The sequence below is a fragment of the Neomonachus schauinslandi genome, chromosome 8 (assembly GCF_002201575.2).
Source record: "Neomonachus schauinslandi chromosome 8, ASM220157v2, whole genome shotgun sequence".
In the NCBI taxonomy this organism is placed as follows: Eukaryota; Metazoa; Chordata; class Mammalia; order Carnivora; family Phocidae; genus Neomonachus; species Neomonachus schauinslandi.
The window spans coordinates 110098776-110123932 of NC_058410.1; the positions used below are offsets into that span (position 1 = coordinate 110098776).

A 25157-nucleotide genomic window follows, 5' to 3' on the forward strand; every position below is an offset into this window, starting at 1 on the left:
CTTAAATGTGCTCAGAACACCTACATTAGCCTACAGTTGAGAAAAATTGCCTAACACAAAGCCTATTTTATAATAAAGTATTGAACATCTCAGGTAATGTATTGAACCATGCATTGAATGGTTGTATGGGTACAGAATGGTTGGAAGTGTAGAGGTTGTTTAACCTTGTGATCATGTGGCTGATTGGGGACTATGGCTCCCTGGTGCTGCCCAGCATCATGAGACAGCATGATACTGCATATCATCAGCCTGGGAAAAGATCAAAATTCAAAATTCTAAGTACAGTTTTTACTGAATGCATATCACTATGCATACCATCATAAAGTTGAAAAATAACTGGTCAAACCATCATAAGTCAGGGATCATCTGTACTGCGAAATTGTTATCACAATAAAGTTAATACCTCCATCACTTCACATAATTACTATCTATTTTTCTGGTGAGAATATTTAAGATTTACTGTCTTAGCAACTTTCAAGTATATAACACAATATTGTTAACTAGAGTCACCATGCTATACATTAGATTCTCAGAACTTATTTGTCTTATGACTGGAAATTTGTACCTTTGACCAATATCTGTCCATTTTCTGTACCCTGCCCCCAGCCCCTGGCCACCCATTCTACTCTGTTTCTATGAGTTCAGCTCTTTTAGATTCTACAGATAAGTGAGATCATACACTATCTGCCTTTCTCCATCTAAGTTATTTCACTTAGCATAATGCCCTCCAGTTTCATCTGTGTAGCTGCAAGTGGCAGGATTTCCTTTTATCTTTTCTTTTTTGTGTGTGTGGCAGAAAAATATTCCGTTACTTATAGAAGATAAATATCAAATAATCTTCATATATACTCATATCACATTTTATTTATCCATTTATCCACTGATTAACACTTAAGTGTTTTCCATGTCTTGGTTAACACTGCAATGACTATGGGGGTGCAATGATCTCTTTGGCATCCAGATTTTAATTCTTTTGGATATATTTCCAGAGGTGGAATTGCACTTCTAATAGAAAGGCACTTCTATTTTTCATTTTTTGAGGAACCTCCATCCTGTTTTCCATAGTGACTGCACAAATTTACCTTCCTACTAACTGTGCACAAGGGAACCCGTCCATTCCTGACAGGGCCATTGCATGGCAAACGGTCCCTCTCTCTTCCAGTCTTGACCTCTTTCAAAACAGAGATAGAAGAGGTGCCTTCCACAGAATCCCATGCCCAATCCCGATGTAACTTGTAACTTCCTGTGGAAAAGCTGCCTCCTTCATCAGACCCTCGTCTCTAAGTGGGCAGAGGCGGTGGTGCTCTCAGCTCAGGATCATCCCCAGCCAGCATATTGCTTGTCACAGATCAAGTGACATTTCTTCAATGAATGAATAATAAAAAACAGAATGACTTCAGTGCTAAAAAGAGGTGTTGGCACAGAGAAAAAATGGATTAAGGAACCGGTCGGGGCATGGTGGTTGTCACCCCATTACCCTCTAAGTAGGCCAGCTGTGTAGCTAAACCTGGTGCCCAGATCTTGACCCGGCGCGTTCGCAGCGCTCTCCGTTCGGCCCCGCCCTAACCCCGCCCCTCAGTACTTCCCTTCAGCCCCCTCTACAGTCAGTAACCAATTAGGGAGAGGAGGCGGTCCTGGTTGGCGCGGTGCTCCTTGGGTAGTGTCCCTAGTTACTGTTGCTAAGGCTGCGGCTGGCCGGAAGTGGTGGGAGTCAGAAGTTTTGGGAGCCAGATCCTGAGAGAGGTCAAGGGTCAGAGCAGAGCCGTGAGGAGATGGTGAAGCAGACCATACAGATTTTCGCGAGGGTGAAGCCCACTGTCCGGAAGCAGCAACAAGGGGTACGGGCAGCGAGGGCGCCGGCGCGGCGGGGCCTCCCAGGCGGGGGGGACGGCACGCGGGGCCCTAGGCTAGGGAGGGGGTTTGGCGTAGGGCGCCGGATGTCTCCCTGAGTCTCGCACACTCGGCTGAGGCGCCCTGGCGGCCACGCAGACACCAGCGCCCCGCTGTCAGGGACGCGGGCAGACACCCGGGCCACTCCCGCCCCGCAGCGCCCTGTGGGCGCGAACCCTGTGCACAGAACCACACACAGGCGCCCGGGCACACGTGTTCACGCAGGGGCCGACGCGTGCGTGTGTGCCTGTGTGCGCGCTCACAGGGGCCACGCCTCAACTTGCACCCTTCTCGCACCTTTCTGGGAAGCGGTCACGCAGCTCTGCACACTCTGCACACAGATAAGCCCAAGTGTATGTTTCTCACTCGGGCAGAACGTGCCAGCAAGAGATGCGTGTCCATACACGTCTGAGATGATACAGATAATGTAGGTAGATACACAGACTAAAAACATACCACTGTGGCTCTGTGCACAGTGGGCCCTGAGGAATTTGTTGCCTAACTACATCGTGCTTGTGCAACACAAACATGAACCTTTGACATAGTACTTTTTGCAGATATACATATTTATGCATCCCAAAGCAAAGAATACACATATACTTTTCATTCAGAAAACATTGAGCATTTACTAGGTGCTTCCTCTAGTGTGCTAAACTCAGAGGTACAAGAAGGTTAAGACCTTACCCTTGCCGTGAGTAGAGATACATGGTGTGCTTCTTAAATGTTTCAAAACATGTTTTTTTCTCCCTAGAAAGACTGTAGTCATTCTTACCACTTAGGCATTTTGTCTACATTATCTCTGATTCTCAGGAGAACTCTGTCATCTTCCTCATTTTGTAGATGAGGAAACTGAGTCTCAGATAGGTTAAATAATGTGGCCAAGTCATCCACCCAGTGAGTGGCAGAACCCTGATTTTAATGAAGGACTTTTTGTTCCAAAGTTTTTGGCTCTTCAGACCAAACTTTTTTGCCTCCCAAAGTGAGGACTTAGGTAAGGGCAGTCTGGAATGGGTATATTATTAATAATATTTTATATCTATTCCATATCTACAATGTGTATATATGTAACATCATAGTATATCATAATGTAGCATTTGCCTCATGTTATTCACGTATTTGAAACAAGAATACAGCATCTTTGTCATCATCATCATCAAAAGATTTTTTACTCATGGACTACTTGAGGATAAGATGCATGAGAAGACTCCAAAGAAAATACTTTTTTTTTTTTTAAGGAATAAAACAGTGTAGAAAGGAACCATGGATATCCTCCCATTTTCTCTCCTCTTATATTCACTTACGAGAGGGTTTTTTAAAGTGCTTCATATATACCAAGTGTTTTATATGTAAAGTCCCTCTGTACCTCTTCAGATTTTTAGCCAAAAATATTGAGCTTGTCTACATAGACTCAGCAGTGGGAAGCGGCTGCTTGGATTTGGTAATGTTAGAGGATTGGTTGGGCGAGGGGGTGGGGGAAGGTTGGGGGCGTTGATGGAGAATCTTGGGCATAATTTGAACTTTCTCTTTTCTTAAATTGCAGTGTTTGGATATTTTACTGTGCCTTCTTTTGCATTTCTTTGGTGAGATTCTGTAGGGTGGATTGTTTGATACTGCAGGGAGTATTTTAGGTCCTACTGTATTTTTATAATGGCAGATCCTTACCAAGATGCAACATTATGCCACATACACAAAAATAAGAGAACACAGCTGAACACATTTTGAGTTAGTGTATCCCTGCTCTCCCTTAGAAATCCCACTTTTAGTACCCTATCTTTTTGCTCCTGAGATGTATGGTTGTTTCTTTGCCTGTAACATTCAACCAGGAGTGATTCAAAGGTATTTTTCTTTTTTTAAGATTTTATTTATTTATTTGAGAGCGAGAGAGAGCCGCAGAGGGAGAGGGAGAAGCAGGCTCCCACTGAGCAGGGAGCCCGATGTGGGGCTTGATCCCAGGACCCTGAGATCATGACCCGAGCCAAAGGCAGACGCTTAACTGACGGAGCCACCCAGGTGCCCCTGTGTTTTTCTTTTTTTCCTCTTCATTTTGTGGTTCTATTATTTCGTTAGTCTTATTCCTTAAGGCACTATGAAGTAAGTTATAATAATCTATAGAATGGTAACTTAGAAGATGCGTAAGACAAATCTCTTATAATTTTAGCAACGGCCATGCTTTTCATTTGTATAGTGTTCAGTACATTTCAAAACATGTTCATATTCATCCTTGCATTTCTTATAATTGTCTTCTGGGTCTAAAACCCCCCCCCACTGTGTCTCAAATAAGTACTGTTATGACTAAAAGTAGAGTCAGTCTATTAGACTAAATAAGTTTCTGGTTGAGAGGAACTTTTCTTAATGCCTCAAAGAATAGCTTAATCAGCAAGGTAAAGGGTCAGTGTTCTTACCGTAGTCGATGGTCCTTTCTGTCTTCTGAGCACTGAGTGTTACAGAATTTTTGAAAACATGTGACTCACATTAAAAGGAGTACCTCACTCTTGTATGTTTCATGTCTTACACACCCCTTTCACTCACCTGTCTAGCCATTAACTTTTTTTTTTTTTAGTGTAGTGCCATACAGGATATAATTTTTAAATGTCTCTTGAGAAAACCTAGCCACGGAAAGTCTCAGACCTGATGCCATTACTTTCTACAAATAATTTTATTTTACAGGATGACTTTTCTGCATGAATTCTTCACATTTGAAGTGAGAGGGTTCAGTAAAAATCTGCTTAGGAAAATTACTTACTTTTGGGAGATTTAGGTGAGCTTTTACTTGTTTAAGAATATGACTCCCCCCCCCCCATAATCAAGCATCTAAATGAGTCTTAAACAGGAAGTATTGCCTGTTAGAGAGACTTTTATTTCCTGTTGAAAGACAAGAAGTCTTTTTAAAAAACCTCTAAATCTAATGACTAACATTTTTTATGGTGCATTACAAAATGCTTCCATTTCCATGACATCATTTATCCCCACAGCAATCTTGTAAGGGAGGCAATTCTCTTTTCCTAATTTTACGTATAAAGGAACTGAGATTCTTAACGTGGTAGCTGGTCACACAGCTGGTAAATTGAGCTCAGTGTTGGACACAAGTCTTTGGGTACCAAGTCTTAGGCTATTCTTTATTCCACGTGACCTCTTTATAGGCTTGATCCTTGATTTTCCTGGCTGGTAAATAAAGGAGTAGGTGACCAAGAAGAGAGTCAGAGACTTTGCAGTCGGAAGGGGGGTTGGTTAAGACCCTTCATTTCCATATCAGTTTAGAGAGGTTAAGTGATTTCTCCCAGGTCCCTTGCTAATTAGTGGCTGAGCTGGGAGGAGAACCTTGAAGATGACATCAAAGACATGAATTACATATGTCTTTTGAAACCACATGTCTTTTATCAAATGCCTGAATATGTCTCATGGAAATTTGGGCTGCTTTGAATATAACTTGAATTAGAGCATTCTTGTGAGCTCTCTGAGAAGTCTCAGACCTAGTCCTTTGATCTGCTTCGGCCACTTTGTAAATGCTTAGAAATGGTTACTGGTCATAGAAAGATGTTAATTTCTGGTACATAATTCTGAAGCAGTACTTAGATTAATGTCCTGCTTTCAGAACTATTAGTTTCTCAACAACAGAGACACTCAAATGCTCAAATTTGAATACTAGATCATTCAGAGAGGATCTGAGCTTTGGTAGAGCATTGATTTAGATTTTACCTCTTCTTCTGTTCCATATATTTGTTAGAGTCTGTGCACAGTTCAAAGAGGAAAATTATCCAAATTATACTATGTTATGACTTATCTTGAGAGTACAATTTTTTATACAGTTATAATGCCTATCATAATAACATGGTCATAATTCAAGCCATAATTTTACCATGCTATATTCATTTGTTGTCTTCGTATTTGCAGATTTATTCCATAGATGAAGATGAAAAATTAACCCCTAGCCTGGAAATTATCTTACCTCATGATTTGGCAGCTGGATTTGTGAATAATAAGCGAGAAAGCTACAAATTTAAGTAAGTTTATCTTTCGCCTTTGTTTCTGTTTTGCTATTACTATTACTATTTACTATTACTTTTACTATTACTATTTACTATTTCTTATAGTACATTAATATCCCCTGTGAAATCATTAGTGCCATTTCTTGGGGAGAATGTAGTACAATTTTCTATCTCATCTAGTAGGTAGATTTCAAGTTGTCTTTTCATCGCTGGGCCCAGAGTTGAAAAGAGGGTGTGTTTCTTTTCTTTTCCTTTTTTTTTTTTTTAAGATTTTATTTATTTATTTGACAGAGAGTGAGAGAGAGCAAGGGCATGCAAGCAGGGGGAGTGGCAGGCAGAGGGAGAGAAGTAGGCTCCCTGCTGAGCAGAGAGTCTGCCAGAAGTGGGATCATGACCTGAGCTAAAGGCAGAAGCTCAACCAACTGAGCCACCTCATCATCCCAAGGGTGTGTTTCTCTGTCCAAGATGCTGTCCCAAGATCCCAGTCTTTCTTTGTTACATCTGTTTATCTGGTGTTGTCCTTTTCCTACTTGGTCCACTATGATTTAGCACTTAGAGGAAGCTCAGTATATGACTAAACTTTATTCAAGTTAATAACTTAAGGTATAATCTGTGTGCTGTATAGATGAGCCTTCTTTATAACATAAATGATATCTGGATCTCATATCCTCATATGCACACTCCATATCTCTACTGTCTAATGTAGCGGCCACTAGCCACAGGTGGCTCTTAAGCACTTAAAATGTAGCCAGCCTGAACTGGGATGTGCTCTAAGTGTAAAATATATCGAGGATTTTGAAGGCTTGGTGTGGAAAAGAAAAAAAAAAAAAAAGAATGTAAAACATCTCAAGAATTTTTTCATACTGATTACATATTAAAATGATAAAGTTTGGGGTTATATTGGATTAAAAATAGATTCTTAAAATTAATTTCACCTGTTTCTTTGTTTAAAAAAGTGGCTACTGGAAAATGTTAAATTACATATATACTCACATGTATGGATTGCATTATATTTCTCATCCCTACAGTGCTGAACTGTAGGGATCAGGTGAAACATACCCAACAGCCACCCCTGGATTGTCATCAGTGCCTTTGGTCCAAATTCTCTTTTAGTAGCCAGGCCTTGAAATGGGGATTTGGGCTCCTTGATGCTGCCTTTATTCTCTAGTTTCAGTCTGTGCTGTTTTCTTTCATCCACACTTTTGACTTTTGAAGAAGTTTGAGTCCAAGTCAAAGCCATATTTGATCTCTGCCTAAATTTAGGTAGTGGGTTTCTAGGTCCCGTGGAAGGAATCCTAATTGCTGTCTTGTATTTCTTTCTAGGCTGTTTTGCTTGGGCCCTGTTTTCATACTGTTTCTGCCCTCACCCTTTGCATAAAACCAGCCCAGATATTTTTTATTTTTCTCTCTCAAATTTATTTATTTATGTATGTATGTATGTATGTCTCATAAGAAGTCTCTTCGGTCTTGACAGTTTGTCCTCTGTGTTTCATTTATCTACCTCGTCCCACCTCCACCCCATCTCCTTGTGTCTTCTACTGTATGCACACGGGATTGCTAACACATGGCTGCATAATGAGGTGGTTCTTACCCTATCTTTTTGGCTCCCTATTGCCTTTCATTTTGTTCCTTAAGGAGTGCTTTATAATACACGACTTACTTTTTCTGAAGCAGGCATTCTCCCACTGATGTAAGCATGCCACATACTTCAGTAGCTATGACTTCATGACAGCTGGGCGAGGCCAGTCTCTATAAAGCCACAATTTGCTGAAACATTTGATTCAGCGTGATTCTATGTGATTGTTAGGAACAGTTGTCCATGTCTCCATCTATTGGCCTTTTCCAAAGTATTCTTTATATTATGTAGATAGAAACAGTGCATTGAAACATGTTCATTGAAAATGTGTTATTTGCTTATTTTTAAATCTCTTAGTCATTCCTTCTAAATCTCTGGATTTAAAATATTGGCTTTAGCATTTTAAATAAATAAATTAATAAAGTATTTACTTATACCTATGTTCAGAGATAAATATTTCAGCATCTTAAGGGTGTTTCCTGCCAAGAAAATTCATTCATTCAATCAATACATATTTATTGACCATCTGCTATGTGCTGTTTTAAGGGCTAGGAACACAGCAGGGGATGCAACAAAGGTCCGGCTCTTATGGTGCATACATTTTAGTGGGAGGGGGTAGATAGGCAGATCCTTAAGTACAGTGTATATTAGAAAGTGTTAAGTGCCACAGAGAAAACTAAGGCAGGCAAGGGGAATAAGGAGTGCCAGGAAGAGGGGCCACAAAGGGGAGGGATGGAGTGTTTCATAGGGCCATCAGGGAAGGTGTCCCAGGAGGGTGGTATTTGAGCAAAGGCTTAAAGGAGGTGAGGAAGTCAGACGTTCAGATGTCTGAGGGATTGGGGATTCCAGGCCAAGGAAAAGCCAAGAGCAATTCCCAGAGATGGGAGAGTGCTGGCATGTCTGAGGAAGAATAAAGGGGTCTGTGTGGCTGGAGAAGAAGAAGGTTAAAGGAGCAGCAGAGTGGCCAGATCATAGGGAGCCTTAGAAGTCATCGTAAGGATTGTTTTGGGGAAAAAGTCATTGTAAGCTTTTTCTTCCCAGTGTGTTAAGGGAAGGCAATGGAGGGTTTTGAGCAGAAGAATGAAATAATTTCACTATGTTTTAGCAGGATCATTTGTCCTGGCACGTGGAAAAATAGACTGTAAGAGCAGTCTGTTTCAAGGGAGACCAGGCAAGAAATTATGGTAGCTTGGGCCGGGGTAGTGGCAAGTAGAAATGTTGAGAAATAGTTGGATTCTAGATGCATTCTGAAGGTCAGAGCTGACAGAGTTAGTGGATGGGTGGGATACAGAGTGTAACGGAGAGAGAGAGAGAGAGAGAGAGAGAGAGAGAGAGAGAGAGAATGGAGTCAGGATGCCCTAAGGGCTTTGGGCTGCGTGTTTAGAAGGATGGAATTTTCCTGTACTAGGATGTGGAGGACCAGGAAGAACAGGTTTGGGGTGGGAAGAGGTCAGCATATGCCAAGTTCGAAATGGACTTTAGAAAAAGCCTACACAATTTCCTAATAAATGAAAGGACCTCCTCAGAATCAGGACACTGAAGTTATGTCTCAGGGAGCATTACTGATTAGCTCCAGGGCCGCGAGTAAATTGCTTTATCTCCCTGGGCCTCAACTTCCTTCTCTGGAAAAGATTTGACTGAACTCTTTAAACTCTCTGATTCTGTTTTGTTCTTCCATGGTTTTCGGAAGCTAGCTAATCATTAACGACTTTTCAAATTACTATGTAACTAAATTACATAAAATAAAATATTTTGGGATGATGGTATTTGGTCTTTAAGTACCATTGTATGATTTACTGAAACGCCTGCTGTCTCTTGGGTTTACGTGGTGGTCAATGTAATTCCTATTACTTAGGGAGGTGGAGTTGGGAATGGCTGATGGATTCACTCCGTCATCGCCAGCCTGGTCAAAGAAGCAAATCAGCCTTATCACCGTCATCCTCAAAAGCACCACTGAGTCTGTGCTCAGAAATCACAGTAGGTAGTACTCTCAAGAGCACTTGAGCGGCCACGTCCCCTGTGTTGTCAGCATTCATATCTGAAGCTGTGATGCACCTGCAGGGTTTTGAGGAGTATTCTGGGCAAACTGGTAAATACTGCTAAGATATAATCTTGCCTGCTAAATGACCTGGTCACCAGAGTGTCTGACAATCTCTCTTTTTGTATAGTTTCATTATTTGCTTCTTCAAAAGGGAAGTTGATAAGCTCTAAGGATCTTTTGAAGTTAATGTTGATTAAAGACCATGAATTTCATTCTATTTTGTATTTCCTACCCAGCTCCAGACATCCTTCTGAACTCCTTGGTCATGAAAATAGTACCACATTTCATGTAGTCTCTACTTTTTTTTTTTTTTTAAAGATTTTATTTATTTATGTATTTGTCAGAGAGAGAGAGAGCACAAGCAGGGGGCGTGGCAGGCAGAGGGAGAGGGAGAAGCAGGCTCCCCACTGAGCAGGGAGCCCTATGTGGGGCTCGATCCCAGGACCCTGGGATCATGACCTGAGCTGAAGGCACACATTTAAGCGACTGAGCCACCCAGGCGTCCCCATGTAGTCTCTACTTTAATAGAATATGCATCTGACTCACTTGTGAATCACAAGTGAGACACATGGACCAGAAGCTCCTAAGCCACTCCGAAAGCTGCTTAGGATGCCCTCAACATGTTTGTTTTAAAGGTTTTGCTTTAAAGCCACACCATCCCTATTTTTTATTTTGAAAAATTTTAAATACACAGAAGAGGTGGAAGAATAATGCAATAGCCTCTCCTAGACCCTTGGTGGGAGATTCACCAATTGTTAACATTTTGCCCTATATGCTTATGCTTCTCTCTTTTTCTCCCCCTTCGCTCCCCTCCTCTTTTCCCTCCCCATGTGTCTCCTCTCCCTCTTACTTCCTTCATGATGTTTTAATGAGGGCCATTCCTGCTGATAAGTGACTTACCACACTATAAAAGTTACCTTGGGTTTCCCACTGTGCCCGTGATCCTGTACTGAGCTCAGTCACGGCGCCATTGGGAGACAAGCAACGTCGACACCGTTCCTCCGCCCCACGGCCCTGGCCTTGCCAATCTGATAAAGATGTCTCTTTGCAGGCCCATCTGGATTTACTTTTTGACTTTTGATTCATGATCAACCCAATGGGGCAAAACTGCCCTGAGAATTTAAGTGGCCGATACCAAGATACAGCACCTATTGATGGAAAATCAACCTGAATTCACAATTTTAAAACCAAGTTCTATAATTGTATATTTCACAGCTGCATTCTGTCCTTACAGGTCAGACATCAGAAATTCAATGGCTTGTTTACATCCTGTTCTTGGGTTTCCATTTCACGTACTTATCTGGATTCGAATTTGATGCCAGTTGCAGACACTGTCCCTCTTGAGGGCTAAAGAACACACAGTTTATTATTTGGTTCAAAGCTGCTGCAGTTTTTCAGAGGGATTTATTGTGCAGATCTTGTCAAAGCAATACTGTTTACCCACCATTTGTATACAGGGGTACAACAGGGCAGTGTGGTCAGGACTACAGGGCAGACATTGTGTCAGGTTAGGTAAGCCCAGTGATGTAAATATGGGGTAATTTACAAAGCTTTTAGGAAAAAAAATATTAATCCAATTTTGTTTTAAGCTCAGCCTTTAAATAACTACTACTTTCATATTTGCAGATTTCAAAAGATTTTTGATCAGGGTGCAAGCCAAGAGACCATTTTTGAAAACATTGCCAAACCAGTTGCCGAGAGGTAGGATTTCCTATATTTTGTTCGGTGGGTTGGTGGTTTTTCATCTTGTCTTCAATTTTCAGATAATTGTGGTAATGTGCTTCGGCATATCAATTATATACTCATTGCTGCAGGGCATGCAACGATGCTAGTATTAATATCTTCTATTCACATAGCTGTTTGTTTTAGATTTAGATTTAGATTCTGAGCCTTAAAACAAGCCAGTGAGGTAGAAGAGCCATTATTACTCCCATTTTAAAGGCTGTATAACTCTCTGAGGATCTGAGAGATTAAGTGACACCGCTCAGGATTGTGTGGCTAGTGGTAATGGAGCCCTGGGTGGGGTACATCACCGTACTGTTAAGTCCAGGGCTCTTTCTCCAATATAGCATTTCCAACATCTGGTTAGAGGGATGAAGGCTGAGGTATGGGTGACACCTGGGAGGGCTACTAATGGTTGACCTAGCTTTACTGCAGTGTAATAACTACTTTTCAAAGCTTGGCCCTTAGCTTCTAGGTCCCTTGTGTTTCTACGTATTCAGATAGTTCCAGGCTACTGACTATTAGAACCAAACTCACATGAGAATACCGAATCAATCAGAATGCCATTTTATTAGTATATGTTGGCAAAAGTGTCCTTGGGACTAGACACTCAAGCCCTTTTGATAAGTACACTCTCCTCTTATAGGAAACCTGTATGAGAAAATACCACTACTTAAGGTTGCTTTCTCATCCTGATATGAGTTGGATGATTCTAATGACCTCATAATCTCCAAATACATCTATCTTTATGATTAAAATGAAAAATGTTCAGACAGTCCCCAACTTAGGATGGTTCAACTTAGGATTTTTCTTTTTTTTTTTTTTAAAGATTTTTTATTTATTTATTTGAGAGAGAGAGAATGAGAGACAGAGAGCATGAGAGCGGGGAGGGTCAGAGGGAGAAGCAGACTCCCTGCCGAGCAGGGAGCCCGATGCGGGACTCGATCCCGGGACTCCAGGATCATGACCTGAGCCGAAGGCAGTCGCTTAACCAACTGAGCCACCCGGGCGCCCCCAACTTAGGATTTTTCGACTTTAGGATGGTGTGAAAGTGATAGGCATTCGGTAGAAATCCTATTTCGAACTTTGAATTTTGATCTTTTCCTGGGCTAGCGATTTGCAGTAGAGTACTCTTTTGTGATGCTGGGTGGAGGGGAGGCAGTGAGCACAGCTTCCAGTCAGCCACGTGATCACAAGGGTCAGCAACCAATGCACTTACAGCCATACTGTACCCATATAACCTTCAGTACACTAGGCAATAAGTTACATGAGGTATTCAATACTTTATTATAAAACAGGCTTTGTGGTGGATGATTTTACCCACCTGTAGGCTACTGGGAGGTTCAGAGCACATTGAAGGTGGACTAGGCTAAGCTGTGATGTTCAGTAAGTTAGGTGTATTAAATGCATTTTCAACTCATGGTGGGTTTCTTGGACAGAGCCCTATTATAAGTGGACGAAGACCTGTATCTGTTAAATAAACCCATTTTTCAATTCCACTCATCAGTATACCCTCTCCCACAGACATTGCTGGAAACTCATAGTCACATTTTGTCTCTCAAACTCTGTTTTCTGAATCCTACTCCAACTAAGCCTTTCTCTATAAAAACAGTCTTCCTTCACAGTGGGTGAAATGCAATTGAATAGGCTTCGGCTGTTTTAGTTATAGTCACAATCCAATAATCTCTTCGGATTAAATTCAGGTCTCCTTGACTTCACGTCACACATCTCTAAAATTCTCTTCCTTTTAGTAATCTTTTGGGTTATGTCATTTTTCAGTTAGCTGACCTCATGTGTTTTATTTTGAAACTTCCTAAAATCATTCAGGGAGGGAGCCTTAGTTTCTGTTTCCTGGATGTCTGGTTTTTCCTCCCATTGCTACTGAGCTCTTCCATCTTGAGCCCACTTCCCCCTCCAGCTCTTGCGGGGTCCTCGGCCTGGAATTGTTTTCCTTCAGAAGTCTTCATGGTTGCCCCCTCAGCCTTGAGATTTTGCTCATATGTCACCTTCTCAGTAAGGTCTTCCTTTATTAACTGCACTTGAAATTGCACTTCCTTTCACCCTTCCCTGTTTTATTTTAGTTTTTTAGCACTCATCCCCATCAGGTACACTGTATAGTTCGGTTGCTTATTAGGGTTTTGGTCTGTCTTCCACTAGAACAAAAGTTCCACAAAGGCTGGGATTTGTTTTGTTCACTGACTTGACAATGACACCCAACCTGATGATGACAAGATTTCAAGACTGACAGGCATTTTTATCCAGGCTGCTCAAGTGTTCTTAGTGAATCGTATCTTTTGTCAGTAGGAAACATTCCTCTTTGTCCTTTTTTTTTTTTTAAGAGAGGGAGAGAGAGCGGAGGGAGGGAGAGGGGTAGAGAGAGATGATCTTAAGCAGGTTCCATGCCCAGCATGAGCCCAACTTGGGGCTCCATCTCACGACACTGAGATCATGACTTGACCTGAAATTAAGAGTTGGACGCTTAACTGACTGAACCATCCAGGTGCCCCTCTTTGTCCTTTTTAAGACTTTTTTCCTTACATCCCATTTTTTCTGAAACTATTTTTGCTATTTTTTTTTTTTTCTGTTAGCCTTTATCTGGTTTATCTTTCTCCATCTCTTAATTCAACCGCCCTGTGACATTTTGTTTTTAAGCATGGCCCAAATAAAATACAACTGGCTTTTTCCTTTCAGCCACACTCAGAGTCCCTGATCTTTAATTGGGTACTTTGACTTGTTTATATTTATTATGATTATGATAATGATGTTTAGAGCTATTCTTCCTCTCTTAATTTATTTTTTCCATTCACCATACTTTGTTTTTTTCCTTTGTTGCTGTTGGTTAGTTTGACTATGCTTGTTGCTGCCGCTGCTTTCCATTTTCTCCCTCAAGGTGTACCTTGTACTTCAGCAGCCCCCGTGTAGTTTAAGTTCAGATATTTAAACTCATTTGTATTTTTTCTCACTACCTAAAGTTTCTCCCTCTGTCTGTCTCTCACCTTGCACACTTTTACTTTGACTTTCCTACCCCTGTGATTTCCAGTGTTGAGACCAACTGATAACTGCATTCTGGATTGTTGTAAATCATTTTTATTAATAGCATTTATTTAAATTTATCTCTGAGTTAATATTTATTACTTTGCTCATCACTGTTCCTTATACTCTTGTCTACTTCTTGGATTCCTTTTTGAGTTTTGCTGCTCATCATCCTTTAATAAATTTTTTGAGAGTTCAAGACTGGGGAACTTCTGGAAGCTTTTCATCCCTCTTCACAGTTAAATGGAATTTGACTGGGTATAGGATAATCCCAGCTTAAACATTTCCTTTCTCTCATAACTGTGAAGATACTGCCCCATTGCCCCCTTGCTTGCAGTGTTGCTGAAAAGATGTCAGTGTCAATCTGGATCTTATTTCTTCATAGGAAATGCCTTTTTTTCCTTTCTGGAAGCTTTTAGGATTTTTTGATTTTGTTCTTTGTTTCATATCAGTGAATCTACTGATAGTGTAGGTATAGCTGTTTTTTCATGTATTCATGTATTCTTGTCTCATTCAGCCACTTCAATCTGAAAACTCTTATATTCAAGCTCAAGGGTCAAGTCATCCCATTGATAATATCTTTAATAATGAACAAAATCATTTCCTTCCCTCCAGCTGTTTATTTTCTCTTTTTGGAACTTGTATTTCCAGAACTACCACTTCTCGCCTTCAAATATTATAGCTTCAAATATTATAGTTTCCATCTCTTTGTCTTTTGGTTCTAAGTTCTGAAAGAATTTGTTAGCTCAGTCTTCCAGCATTGGTAATTTGCTTTTCAGTTGTGTGCATTCTCTATCACCTGCTGCTTAAATTTTTAATTTTAGCAGTTTTATTTTTTCACTTCTAGGAGATGGGGAAAAAAGTCTCTTCTTCTTTATTGATGTGATATCCTCCCTTTTCACTCTGAAGACAATTATTATCTTCTTTTGAATTGGCTTTCTTTTTTCTGTATGCTTTTATTTATTTATTTATTTTAATGTTTATGCTCTACTGTTGCTTTCCTGGTGCAGATTTTCCTCAGATAATTGGTGATTTTAAGAAATGCCTCGTATTCCCTGTGAAGATTAGTCTTCAGGAATACATGTCCAGTGGAAATCTAGCCACTCTACACAGGCCCTTTCAAGCTGTGTTGTTGGGTTAACACATTGTAGCTTAATTTTGGTTGCTGTATACAGTTAAAGCAAAATAAAATTAGTTCTATTTCTTTCCAAAAGTATGTAATTCAGGAGTCTTGCTAATTTAGACTCATCTTTTCCTATCTAAGTCAAAGAGTGGTAAGACTGCATGACTACAGAGCTGCATGACCAGTGGTGAGAATTTATAAAGCTTTACATTTGTGTCATTGGAGATAAGTAAAAGACTCTTTGTCGTTAGTTGTTTATCATTGAGTACATCTCGACTAGGAAGTACTTTGTCATCCCACCTTTTTTTTGAACTTTGTCTGAAATATATCCTGTGTTGTTTAGCAACATGCAGAAACAGCCTTTTATCATATTAGTTTTGCTCATTGGTTTTGGACTCGTTTTGTATTTATTTATTTTTTATTTCTTTATTTTTAAAGATTTTATTTATTTATTTGACAGAGAGACACAGTGAGAGAAGGAACACAAGCAGGGGGAGTGGGAGAGGGAGAAGCAGGCTTCCCGCGGAGCAGGGAGCCTGATGCGGGGCTCGATCCCAGGACTCTGGGATCATGACCTGAGCCGAAGGCAGACGCTTAATGACTGAGCCACCCAAGAGCGTTTTTTATAAAGTTTAGTAGGCACACAAATGCACACAAATGTGTATAGTGCATGGTATTGCATCATATGAAAGAGCTTGTAGGGTTTTTTTTTAAGCTTATTATTGAAGTATAATTGTCGTACAGTGTTATATTCGTTTCAGGTATAAGGAATTTGTGGTTTGATGTGACATTTCATCCAGTGTTCTGCTTCTCAAGCTGGCATGCATCTATCTTGGGAGTATGTAGTGATCTCTCAAGGGATGCTTGAGGCCACAAGCCAAACATGGCACCTCATCCTGGAGTGCAAATTTTACTGAAAAATTGAAGGAGAGAAGGTTGAAGTCTCGACTTTTCTGAGGTCCTATCCCATGCACTTGTAAGTCTGCAGAATCCCAGTTTTTCAGCCAATCTTAGGTTTTGCCTAAAAGCTTGGGGTGTAGGAAATTTACTTTTATGTGCAGTGAGTGCTTTTGGAAAAATGTAGAAATTTAGTGTTTTAGAGGAACATGGTTTGACCAGAATGAGTAGGGTGCGCACCATCAGGGGGACTGGGTGTGCCAAAGACAGAGGTCCCCACAGCCAACACTGGACAAGCTAACGCATCTGCAGGGCAACAAGGCCAGCCAGGTGATGACACTATTAGTCACCCAATGAACCAGTTCCTTTTTTTTTTTTTAAAGATTTTATTTATTTATTTCGGAGAGAGAAAGAGAGAGAGTGCGAGCGTACACAAGCATGAGTGGGGGGAAGGGGCAGAGTGAGAAGCAGGCACCCCGCTGAGCAGGGAGTACATTGCAGGGCTCCATCCCAGGACCCTGGGATCATGACCTGAGCCAAAGGCAGATGCTCAACTGACGGAGCCACCCAGGTGCCCCTGAACCAGTTCTTTTTAACCTCTGATTTTACCAGTTGAACAATACCAAGTGCAACCTTTCGGTTTATGCTGAGAGGAGGATGAAGGGAAAAAGCAAGCTCCAGGGCTACCACGGCAGACTTGGAGAAAGATGTAGTGGAATACTTGCACTGTGCTGTGGCTGGGCAGGAGGCCAGGGCTTGGTAGAGGAGATATTCTTATGGGAGGGGCGGTCCCACACATCCAGTGGGGCTGGGCCAAGGCTCTGCAGTCCTCTTACCTATGGCTCTAGGAAACAGGCTCTGCTGATGCTGTTGGTTGCATAGCTTGTCCAGTCCTGCTGTATAAGCAGAGACAAGGAGACCAGAATGGGGTACAAGAGAAGCCACAATAAGAGTATTTAAAAAAGTAAATTCAAATCTCACTGGCCGGTTTTTCACCTCTGTGTACTCATGCTTCTACCTTGTCTGGCTCAAACAGTGTGGCAGTGGAATGATCTGATTCTGCCCTCAGCCCTGGGTCCGTGTGAGACTCTGGGTCCGACCTGCCACTTCCTAATCCGTTATCCCCTCAGAGAAAGGGAGATGCCAACAAGACCAACTTTACAAGATTGTTTTGAGGATGAAAAGAAAGAGTGCATTCAAATGTGCCATGTGAACTTCAATGCTTTCTTCATTCTAAGGGTTGAAAAAAATTAGACATATGTATTCTTTTTCCACTTTAAAAATATGCCCAGTAACTATGGCTTCAGACCAAGATGAAGTGGACACACTTCTCTCTACTCCTCTCACTAAGTACAAGTAAAAACTCTGGGCATTATGTATAAAAGAAACATAAGAAAATTCTGTAGGATGGGGAGAAGAAGGTAGACTGGCCAGGGGACCCCAGGACCCGAGGAATGACATGGGTTTGTTTTTTGTTGTTGTTGTTTTGCCTCATGTGTCCCAGGCTGGATGCTGGAAAAACTGGCAACCCAGAAAGACCAATAGTCTCAGACGGGGTGGCAAGAAAAATCTGTTCTCTATAGCCAGAGGACTGGGAAAGGGGCAACCCCGTGAGACAGAAACTTCTAGATACTAGTTGCCTTACTCCATCCAGATACCTTGGAAAAATCCCCAGCTGCACCCCAACAGCAAAGGCCTGGTTTCACAGGGCACCACATCCCCCACTTCCAGGGTGCAATCAGAGGAGTGGGAAGAATTTCATTCCCACTTGGAGATGACAACTTCTCCCTCTCCCCTCCCCCAAGTTGTCATTGGAAGTCACATGGAATCCTGGAGTTCACCACCATCCAGCAGGAACAAGGCCTCCCTCACCCTGATGTGGTATCAGTGGGCAGCAGCAAGGTGCCCCTTCCTCTCCTATCCAGGGAGAGTGTCAAAGGAAGCCTAGAAGGGAGCCTGAAATCCAACCCACAGAAGGAGCTCCCCCCAAGTGTCAAGACAAATAGGGTGGGGAGCCTGGACCTTCACCCCCACCTGGCAGTGGTGAGGTGGCACCCTGCTTCTCCCACTAGCATGTGTCAGAGGAGGCATGCTAAAACAGATTGAACTATGATCTAAAATCTCATAACATAATACCTAAGCTATCCAGGGTACAACTGAAAATCATGCATCAACTACGAAATATCAAGAATCAGGAAAACATCAACTCACATAAGAAATAATCAACAGATGCCAGTACATAGATGACACAGGTCTGGAATAATATAAGGAATTTTTTTTTTTTTAATTTTTTATTTATTTGCGAGAGAGAGAATGAGAGACAGAGAGCATGAGAGGGAGGAGGGTCAGAGGGAGAAGCAGACTCCCTGCTGAGCAGGGAGCCTGATGTGGGACTCGATCCCGGGACTCCAGGATCATGACCTGAGCCGAAGGCAGTCGCTTAACCAACTGAGCCACCCAGGGGCCCAATATAAGGATTTTAAGCAGTCATCATAGAACTGCTTCCATGAGCAATCAGGAACATGCTTGAAACAAATGAAAATATTTAAAGTCTCAGCAAAAAAATAGAAGATATAAAGAAGAACCAAATGGGAATTTGGAACTGAAAAGTACAGTGACTTAAATTAAAAAAAAAAAATTGACAGATGGCTCAACAGCAGATGGGAGAGCTCAGAGTAAAGAATCAATGAATCTGAAGAGGGTAACAATAGAAATCACCCAATATGGACAATAGAAAGAGAATAGGCTGGAAAAAAGTGAAGAGACCCTCAGAGACCCCTGAGAACTATAGCAAAAGATCTAACATTCATGTCATCAGAGTCCCCAAGGAGAGGAGAAAGAGAGTGGGGTTGAAAAGTATTCAAAGAAGTAATGGCTGAAAATTCCCCAGTTTTGGCAAAAGGCATAAATCTAGAGCTTTAAGAAACTGAGCAAACCCCAAACAGGATAAACTCACACCCCCTCTAAGACACATCATAGTTAAACTTCAGAACACTAAAGACAAAGAAAAAATCTGAAAGCAGTGAGACAGATGATACCTTACCTATAGGAAAAAAGAATAATTTGAATTTTAGTGGATTTCTCATCAGAAATCATGAAATCTAGAAGGAAGTAGAATATTCTCAAGTGATGAAAGAAAAGAACTGTCAGCCCAGGATGGTATACCCAGTGTAATTATCTGTCAGGAATAAAGGGTAAATAAAGATATGTTCAGACAAAGGAAAACCTAAGAGAATTAGTTGCCAGTGTACCTCCCCTAAAAGAAGGGATAAGGGAAGTTCTTGGAAAAAAAAAAAAAAAGGAGATGAAAAAAGAATGAATCTTGGAACATTAGCAAGGAAGAGTGTTTCTCCTCTTGAGTTTAAAAAACCATGTTTGATGAATCAAAAAATAAAGCATTGTTTGATGACAATTATGTTGTAAACAAGGGAGGGTGAAGGAACTTACAAGGAAGTAAGGTTTCTACACTTCATTCAAACTGGTAAGATATCAACATCAGTAGATCTCTGGTGATGGAAGAGTTCTGTATCTTTTTTTTTTTTTTTTTAAGATTTAATTCATTTATTTGAGAGAGAGAGTGAGCATGAGCGGGGAGGGAGCAGAGGGAGAGGGAGAAGCAGGCTCCACACTGAGCAGGGAGCCCAACATGGGGCTCGAAACTGGGGCCCTGAGACCATGACCTGAGTTGAAGGCAGACGCTTAACTGACTGAGCCACCCAGGCACCCCAAGAGTTCTGTATCTAATTGCAGTGATGGTTCTTTGAACTTCCACATGTCATAAAATGATACACATATTGTACTGATGTCAGCCTCCTGGTTTTGACAACATACTTGAGTTATGCAAGAAATAACCATTGGGGGCGCCTGGGTGGCTCAGTTGGTTAAGCGACTGCTTTCGGCTCAGGTCATGATCCTGGAGTCCCGGGATCGAGTCCCGCATCGGGCTCCCTGCTCGGCAGGGAGTCTGCTTCTCCCTCTGACCCTCCCCCCTCTTGTGTGCTCTCTCTCTCATTCTCTCTGTCTCAAATAAATAAATAAAATATAAAAAAAAAAAAAAAAAAAAGAAATAACCATTGGGGGGAACTGGGTGAAGGATACACAGAGCCACTCTGTCCTCTCTTTGCCACTTCTTGAAAATTTATAACAATTTCAGAATAAAACATTAATATTTCCAGATCTGAAAACTTTAGTGTCATTTGTTCTGTGATGATCTTCTATTCAGTAAATTTGGTAATCTAAATTATGAGACTAGCACTCTCCCCCATGGGACTCAGTAAAGCTCATTCCATTAGACATTCACCACAACATGCCTGCCAGTAAACACTTTATTTTTCTTAAAGTTGGCTTTTAAGCAGAAAACATTGGTCACTACCAAATTATACAAAAACCCACTGGCTCCCACAGATCTGCTCAACTTCTGGCCACAATTTTACTTCACCAGATGGATTGTTTATAAACATGTACCTGTTGTTGGCTTCACTTCCTGCTCTGCTAAATTTCCTGATAACATGACGTTTCTAGCTTTTGTGATTTCACTATTCTTCTTAAATGGAAACTTTTAAGTATAGCACTTTTAAAATTTTATCTTCAACTGAAAACATGGCTTCGTGCTTAAAAACCAGAACATGTATCAGCTTTTAAAACCCACTGAAATTATGTAAGATGATGACCTAAAGATGCTTAGTAAGGATCATATTGCCATGCCACCCACAGCTAGTGAACTTGGAGGGAGCACGGCAGTCCACCTAACAAGCACAGATTGTATTAAGGATGCACATTTAAAATAATGAAATTTACTATTATAGGTAAACAAATGAGTCTAAATCTGGATGTCTCTTCTTAGGAATGGCCATTCAAGAAATTGCATGCTACCCTCATTTTTGCAATGACAACTAAGGTAAAGCTATTTGTGATTCACTTGATAAAATACCTCTAAAAATGGTCTGAGAGTTATATGAAGCAGTTTGACTGTGGGGACTATGAGTTGTCTGACAGAGCAGATACATGTAATGAAAATCGCTGGGTCAGTAGTAAAATAAATAGCATGGCTTAAATTAAGAAGACAATGGGGAGACTGACCAGTGGATCAGAGGTGCTTTCTCTTGCAGTGGTGTGACTCCTTAGCCAGAAGATACTTGTCTTAGGCTGGCACACCCCCTACTGAAACAGACCCTGAGGCTGGGATTGTGAAGGTAGTGTATTTGGGGGGTGAGCCCAGGAAACACCAGCCGGGGAGTGGGGAAGTGAGACAGTGAAGGAAAGGAAGCCACTAAGAGGTATGTTAAAAGAGTAGGTTACCACTTTGGGCAACTGGGACTCAATCCCACTGGCGTTGTCTGGGGGACTGTGAAGGGCATGCCTCAGAGTTCCACCCAAGAGGCAAAGAAGCTCCTCTGTATTCAACCACATCTGTCCATTATTGGCTGGGGGCTACTTCCAGGGTGTTAACACCGTGGCACTTCTAGCCTCATCTCTACGTGGACATGGTAAGTGTGTGGGCAGAGAGCAACAGGCTCTTGCAGTGAGAAGCCATTTGTGTGAATGGGATCAGCAAGTCTTGAGTAGATAGGGGTGGGAGCACCGCTAACTTCTGCAACAGGACACCCGCATTTCTGCTGATTGTCGCCGGAAAACATCTGGGCTTCTCTTCTCAGCAATGACCCTGAGAGGAAAGCAGATCAAAACAAAATCCAAAAGGAAAACAAAACCTGATGTGATTTGTAACTACATTTTATGTAAGACTGGGTTCTTAAAACATTGTGGTACCGGAATGAAGAGAAATTATCCACATGTTTTCTTCCCAGATTTTTGAAGTTCACATACTCAGTATCATTTTGCCCATTAATCCTTGAGGATAGTAGAACAGTTCCCTTGTCCATAAGTGATTAAGAACATTCTTTTTTATATGGGCTGTTCCTCAAACACAGCAAGTGTGGGTTCCCAGCTCAGGGCCTTTGCACTTGCTATCCCTTCTGCCTGGAACTCTGTCTTGCTCCTGGCTTATACCTCCTTGTCCTGCAGGTCTTTGCTCCTATGTCTTCTCAGTGACCTTCCCTGACCACCCCATGTAAGAAAACAGCCCCCACCCCACACTTATCCTTACCATGCTCGATTTTTCTTTATAGCATGTATCACCAACTAACATACTCTATGCAGTGTTTACTTGTTAAATTTGTTTATTGCCTGCCTCTGCCCACTCAAATGTAAGCTTCATGAAAGCACGGACTCTTCATCTGCGTTTACTGCTATAACCTCAGCTCCTAGGACAGCATCAGGTATATCAATGAATAACTGTTGAGTGAGAGGATCAGTATATAGAGGATTATCCTTTTGGGGCTATAGCTTTCCTTTTCTTGCTGAATGTATAGTGATGGGTTCTTTTTCCTGTAAAAGGAGTTTTTACTTTTGCTTCCTTCCTGAGGTATTTTTTTGGAAAAAGGGCTTTCCAGTGAATCTAAACATGACAGCTGTTTTTTTGTCTAGTCTGGTGATTTTCAAAGTGGTCACCTCGGAACTTGTGAGGCATGCAGATTCCCTGGCCTCACCCAGACCTGCTGAATCAGAGCAGTCTCTTCTAACAAGGCCTCTACATGTTTCTGATACACTAAACTTAAAGTTGGAAATTGTGTGATCTAGGCAGGCAGCTTTACAGAGGGTATTCCTGGTATTTGTCTTGAGTGGTATCTTTCCCAGAGATCTGAGATGTACTCTGAACAACTTTACACTTCTGAAAATTTGATGTGTGTTTATAATTTCATGCCACTTCTTTCTAAAATGAGTGGAAACACCTCATCTTAATGCTAGGGAAGGCTTCCTGGATGTGAGCCCCATGTGCAGGGCCCCTTGTGCAGAAGGGCACCTGTCTTGGTTTAATACTCTGTTGTTAATGTTTATAGGACAATTAAAAAGTAACAGAGAAATCAGAAACTATTCGGCTAAGGTAATCAGTTATGATTAGTTTTCAAGAATTTAAACACTTTCTCTAAAGAAATAAGTGAGGGAGATTGTGTAACATGTTAAGGCCGCGGACTTTGGAGCCATAAAAGTATGGTTCAGCTCCCACCTTTAATACTTGATAGCTCTGTGGCTTTGAGCAAATTACTCATTGCATGTCCCAGTTTTTTATCTGTAGGTGGGAAAAATGGCACCATTATAGCTACTTCATTTGCCCTGAGGATCAGATGAACTGGACACGAAAAACATATGCCCCAGTACACAGTGTATGCTCAGGAAGTGTTAACTATCACCCATTTTTGGCTCCTCACCAGTATTTTTCTAGACTAAGATTTTTCATTCCAATTCAGGGTTTTACCGAGTTATGAATGCTTTTCTTTATAGATTCCCCCCACCCCAACTCCCTGATTCTTGTTAGATTTGGTTTCTCCTGAGGCACAAATCTGCAATTTTATCAGAAATCTTTACTTAAGGACATGAGGATGCAGTCCCAGATGATCCAGAGATATTTCCAGTTATTATTCACCTTCTTATCCTCCAAATGGATGATATACAAAGAAAGCAAATGGAATGCAAAGCCTTCTGGAAAATCCTACACAAATGTGTAGTGATTGATTACAACTGGCAAGGTTTTTACTATAGTTATTTGAATTTACAATTGACTGGCAAAAAGCACAACCATAGTTAAAATATGTTGTTTAAATTGTTGGGGTAAATACAGCAGTAAATTTATTTAGTGTGAGATCTAAATGTCTTCTTTTGAAAGTTGTTTTACTTAAGCAGAATTTCTGTCATTCTCAGTGAATTTGGCCATTACTATGCCTGGCCAGGTGTTTTTGGTCAGATTTTTAATGCATTTCTGGCTAAATAACATGAGCAGACTTACTCATTGTTATTTGATAACAGCCAGAATACATTTGATTTTATGCGGAGCTTTGCCAACCTTATAGCACTTGCACACGTATTATCTCACTTAGTTTTTACAACAACCCCATGGGTAGACAGGTATTACTGTTACCCTTTTAGATGAGAAAACTGGGGCTCTGAGCATTAAATTGACTTCTGCGGGGTCACACAGTAGTTAGGTTATGGAGCTGAGACTAGAATAGGTCTTTCTTTCATAGTCCTTTGATCCTCAGGTTGCTCTATCACACAGCTGTGTTTATGTATTTCATTGCATTTCGCTGAGATTACCCTTGCTAAATTCACCAATGAGTTTGGTGTCACCAAATCAGTGGACAGCTTTCAGTCCTCATCCTGGTTGACTTTCGGGAGCATTCAACAGTGTTAATTCTTTCCTCCTGGCCATTATAAACAGGCACAACTGAGGTGTTGGCTTTGTCTTGGTCAGTGTTTGGGGTGGGGGCTGGGCAGGTATGGGAAGTGAAATGCAACTTCTCTTTTACTTCCCACCTCCTGGATTTGTTCTTCCTGTGCTCTAGAATCCATGATCTCTGCGGTCCTGTAACCACTGTGCCCTTTTCCCACACTCTGTCAAATGTTCATGTCCTCCAGATGATGTTTCTTCCTTTTGTCCATAAGATGTCTTTATTCAGTGTGGCTGTTCTCTGAGGAAAACAATTAGATTGGATAAATTAACCATTATTCATCACTCATTCGGCTAACATTTATTGAGTGCTAGCTACATATCAGGCACTGCAAGTAGGTCTTAACTTTCTTGGAGGGATTTTTGTTATACAAAAATATCCTTGTTTACCAAAGTCAGGCCAGCACTGATAGCATCTCAGGCATGATGATACACTGAAATGGGAGATCTTAAGCTGTGTGTTGGAAGACATTTTGAGCAAGCGTTCAGTTATGTCACATGTCAATCCTCGCAGGTTCTGATAAGGGGAAAACTGTCCTACCCATAATTTCCAGCAGGGCGGTTGTGACCCTGTGACATAGTCCCTGGCAGCCATGGCCAATGGGACC

At 41.3% G+C, this 25157-nt stretch overlaps 1 protein-coding gene across 1 annotated transcript in view; it reads left to right on the top strand.

Moving 5' to 3' along the window:
* Positions 1 to 1772: 1772 nt before the first annotated feature.
* The window catches only part of KIF6 (kinesin family member 6), a 430038-nt gene continuing 406653 nt past the window's right edge, over positions 1773 to 25157 (top strand). Inside the window, exons 1-3 of the mRNA XM_044917220.1 lie at positions 1773 to 1838; positions 5782 to 5891; positions 11120 to 11194. Coding sequence (XP_044773155.1) covers positions 1773 to 1838; positions 5782 to 5891; positions 11120 to 11194 — 251 coding nt within the window. The remainder of the gene's footprint in view (positions 1839 to 5781; positions 5892 to 11119; positions 11195 to 25157) is intronic.